Source organism: Humulus lupulus, chromosome 4, assembly GCF_963169125.1.
Source record: "Humulus lupulus chromosome 4, drHumLupu1.1, whole genome shotgun sequence".
Taxonomy (NCBI): Eukaryota; Viridiplantae; Streptophyta; class Magnoliopsida; order Rosales; family Cannabaceae; genus Humulus; species Humulus lupulus.
In genome coordinates, this window is record NC_084796.1 from 247,103,835 (window position 1) to 247,108,114 (window position 4,280).

The 4,280-nt window shown below is 37.1% G+C and overlaps 1 protein-coding gene across 1 annotated transcript; it reads right to left on the reverse strand.

Moving 5' to 3' along the window:
- Positions 1-767: 767 nt before the first annotated feature.
- On the reverse strand, positions 768-3,394 carry LOC133831592 (BTB/POZ domain and ankyrin repeat-containing protein COCH-like). Its single transcript, XM_062261961.1, has 2 exons — positions 2,600-3,394; positions 768-1,962 (listed from the first exon to the last, which is right to left on the reverse strand). Exons 1-2 carry the CDS (start codon positions 3,107-3,109, stop codon positions 934-936), a joined length of 1,539 nt encoding a protein of 512 aa, XP_062117945.1. The 5' UTR covers positions 3,110-3,394; the 3' UTR covers positions 768-933.
- Positions 3,395-4,280: the final 886 nt, after the last annotated feature.

The window sequence follows — 4,280 nt, forward strand, 5'->3', positions numbered from 1 at the left end:
ACATGGAAGGAATCTAGATTTAGATTTATGCCAATATAATTTAAGCTGTCGTGTCTAGTCACACTCAATCGTATCATCCATACAAGACAACCAATCAATTTGTCCATAGCCACAAATTCTTTCCATCCACCAATTAAAATAATTAAACAAAATTAATTAATAAATTATTGTTTTTTTTCCAATAAAAAATGAATAAATAAATCAGGCACATTATTATTTTTAGATAATTAAATAACAAGAAACTAGACTAGACAGCTCATTATCCTCATTTGAGTATGGATTATATAGGGCACTGATCAATAATAACCACAACCAAACAAAATTCTCCAAATTGTAATATTAAAGATGTCATGTTATGTTATGATATCACACATTAATGTGTGATATATAATAAATAAAATAATTAACAATATGTAAATGCAATAATTCAATAAATAAATAAAAATTACACTATTAATAATTTTAAAGGATAGTTGATCGAGAGACCAAAGGGAAATTAAAGGTTTGAAAGAAAAAGATTGACCTGGGTGGTTTCTCTCTCGTCCATCATCATGGTCCATGGACCCTCAAACCAAGATAACTCAGATTCTCATTGTCTCGTCTGAATCTCTATCTCCAATGAAATTGCGACGTTTCATACGATCATGATTGAAACAAAAGCCTACACAATCAATCAGAAAATGCCCCCAAGAACAGAGAATACGACTAGAGTTTTTTAATGGTGACCAAAAAAAGAAAAGGTGATATATGCTAAAAAGAGAGGAGAGAAGAAAAAAAAATTTAATTTCATAATGAACTCTTGCTGATCCATTAATTTCCACAATCCAAGAGAATATATAATTAAAACTTATATATATATAATGATAGGGAAAGAGAGAGAGAGAGATTAATAATTTAAATACGATTGATATAAATATATATATTGAGAGAGTTTCAGTAGTCATGAGAGTGGTGATACATTGTTGGGTTCATGGCTTGTTGTTGTTGATGATGATGATGGTGATGATGATGATCCCTCTGGCTATTGTGGCTGCTCTCATCATCAGTTCCTTCCATTCTCGATCCCATTTGACTAGCTCCAAGATTAAGGTAATTCATTCTCGATCCCATTTGACTGGCTATGTTCCCGCTGTTACTACTACTACTATGATCGTCACTCAACGGTGGAAAAATCGCCGTCGACGGCGGATCATTGTTGTTGTTATTATTTTCATTACAATTGTTGCCTTCTTCTCGAGAGAGAACTAGGGCAGCAGACTGAACGAGCTCGAGGCAAAGCCTGAGCTTGTTTGGCTCGATGTGAGTCAGGCCTGGCACTGCACCCTTGAATAGAAAATCCGAAGTTAGGGTTCGGAGCACGTCGAGAGGAGTGATGCCATCGACTGTTCGGACATTGGGATCAGCATGGTGGTCGAGTAGGACAGCCACCATGTCTGGGGACACCATCTCAGCCGCAATGTGAAGTGGGGTTTTGCCGGCGGGACCAGCCGGGTAGTTCACATCAGCAGCTCCGAGCTCTAGCAAGGCCTTCACCACTTCTCGGCTACAACTCTCCACGGCGTAATGCAATGCCAATGCCTCGTCTAGGTTTAGGCCTTCTCCCATTACCATGAGCTTGACTAGTTCGACGTCGGAGGAGTCTAAAGCCCGCCGCATTCGGCGTATCTTCTGGTCTTCGAGGTCTGCTGCTGCACCGAGATCGTGGTGGTGGTGATGGTGGTGATGATGGTGGCCAGGGATTAAGGAGCGGCGAGCGAAAGAGGATTTTTGGCGAAGCTCGTCGATCTTCGCAACGACGTCGATCGGAAGGTGTCTGGCTAGAATTTCCGGCGCCAGACCCGATTTGGCGACGAGATGAGAGCAAGTGGTCCATAGTTGGTGCATGTCTTGCTTTCTCGAGGCTAGTAAAACTTTCATGACATCTTCAATTGAAGCCTTTTCTACCATACTCGCCAATTGCTTCTGTATTTATCTCAAATAAATAAATAAAATTGTCAAAAAAAGGACAAACTGATAATTGGTTTGCATTATCAAGATGGGATGTAAAGGATGGGATGTTTTAATTTGAATATATATATATTTATATACAAATGAAATTATTGTATTTGCAAGTATTAGCATTAGTAGTAGTAGAAGTCAGTTTGGTTTTCAGTTGGTCTCTTTTGGGGTCTAAGACCCAAATGAGGAAAGTGAATTTTGAGAAAGATTTAGTAGTCTTACTGTTGAAGACAAGACCGGAAATTAACATCTAAATTTAGCAAAGTCAAGGTGATTGCATAAAAAGATATGAGAGGAATGACTACTGATTCAAAGAAGAAAAAACATACGAAATTAAATCACTATATGTATATATATACATACAAAAAAATTTGTAGACAAAGCAAAAAACTTTAGCTAATGGGAAATAATCACTCACATCACTCACTCATGAGATAATGAGAGATTCTAAAAAAGAAAAGTTGAAAAAAAAGGGGGAATCAGAGAAAACTAATAACCAAATCAATGAAAACATACCAAAAACAAAGCAAGAAAATTGGAAGAAGAAAAATTTGATCAAAAAGGGGAAAAATTTTAGGGAAAAAAACACAATATAAATAACCTGAGTGAGCAATGCGAGCTGTTCAACGCCGAAGGATCTAGCGGCAGCGAGGGTTTCAAGAGCAAGATCAACGGCTGAGGTGCAATGCGTGTGCCAACAACCTCTCTCGCCGCAATTGGGCCTGGGCTCGTGCTTCTGAGGCACTATAGACACTTGTCCACTGTACAAAAACTGAAGAAGCAACAAAAACACCTCGTACCCAACGGAGTTCACCGGTATCACCGCCGTGTTCCCCGCCCGATGATGGTGGTGGTGGTGTCCGTGGCCGTGACCCGATCCACCCGATGATCTCGACCCGGGTGACGTGACAGGGTCGAGCCCGGAAGGAGGAGGGTCCGGCCCACAAAAGAATTTCCTGAAGAAGAGACTCCGGGCGGCGAGGATGCACCGGTGGGCGTGGACCAACCGGCCCTCCACGCTGAAAGTGACGTCACTGAAAGCCTGGCCGTTGATTAACAGATTGAGGTAATCCAACGATAGAGATCGTAGCGAGTCTTCTAGGCTGCTCATCTTGAAGGCTCGCCGTAATAATTGGTGGTGTTCTTATCAGTTTTTTTTTGAGCTAGCTAACTCAGATGAAAAAAAAATATGCCTGGAAAAGGGGTTTTGAGAATCAACTGATACTAAAGATTAATGGGTTCATCTTCTTTTTTTTGTTGAAAGATGATATGAGATGAGGAAGAAGAAGAAGAAAGTAAGTACTGGTTTAGTTTTTATGACATTCTTTGTCTCAATGGAGTAATGTTGGTGTAGATAGATATTTTGAGAGAGAGAGAGAGAGAGAGCAATTTGGGTGGCTGTTCTGGGCGGCTGTGGTATTTAAAAAAGAAATCTAAAAATTAATATAATAAAATAAAATAAATAAATAAAGTAAGAGATATATTATTATTAGTTTAATGGGAAGATGGGAAAGGAAAGAAAATGATGGGAGGGTGAAAAATTAATTAAATAATTAAATATGGATTGAAAGTGAAATTTGACACATATATGTGTGTGTGTGATTAGTGATTACCCAACATGTTTCACCATTAATAAACACTAATCTCCATATATAATACTAATTAATTAGTTATCTTGATTTCGAATTAGTTCTTAAACCCCTAATTTAGTAAAAATCAATGGGAATTAATTTATAGGGAAATAATAATGGGGAGCAAGAAAATCATGAAAATAATAAACTAATACTTGCTTTTAGTTTTATCAGAATGATCATGATCTCTAGCTTTTTATAACATACATATTGAATGTGTATATGAGACAATCATCATGATCATAAGGAACAATATACTAAATAATGCTATCTTAAGTAAGAAATAATGTTACTATATATTTTTTTTTGCTTTCTCTTTTCATTTTGTTTTGAAGATATGATCTATTTGATTCATGCATTAAATGTAAAGATAGAAAAATGTAAACAACAACCAGAAGATGTGTAGTTTCCAAAAGTAAAGGACAGTTTTAGATGCACTACATAGTAAAGATGCCATTTTTTCCCAAATTTTTAAAAAAAAAATTAAAAGAAAATGAATAAATTCCCTTCTTCTTTTTACTATCTTTACTCTTATAGGTCCATATTAATAGCTTTAGGAGTTCAAGGAACTTAACTTTCTAGCCACTATCCAAGTAGGAAGAGTCTTCTCATGGACAAAACGTGTATGATTTAGATCTTTAATCTCATAAA

Coding starts and splice junctions, on each gene's coding strand:
- LOC133831592 (XM_062261961.1), bottom strand. CDS start 3,109: ATGAGCAGCCTAGAAGACTCGCTACGATCTCTATCGTTGGATTACCTC. Junction 1,963..2,599: donor AGCTCGCATTGCTCACTCAG/GTTATTTATATT, acceptor AGATAAATACAG/AAGCAATTGGCGAGTATGGT.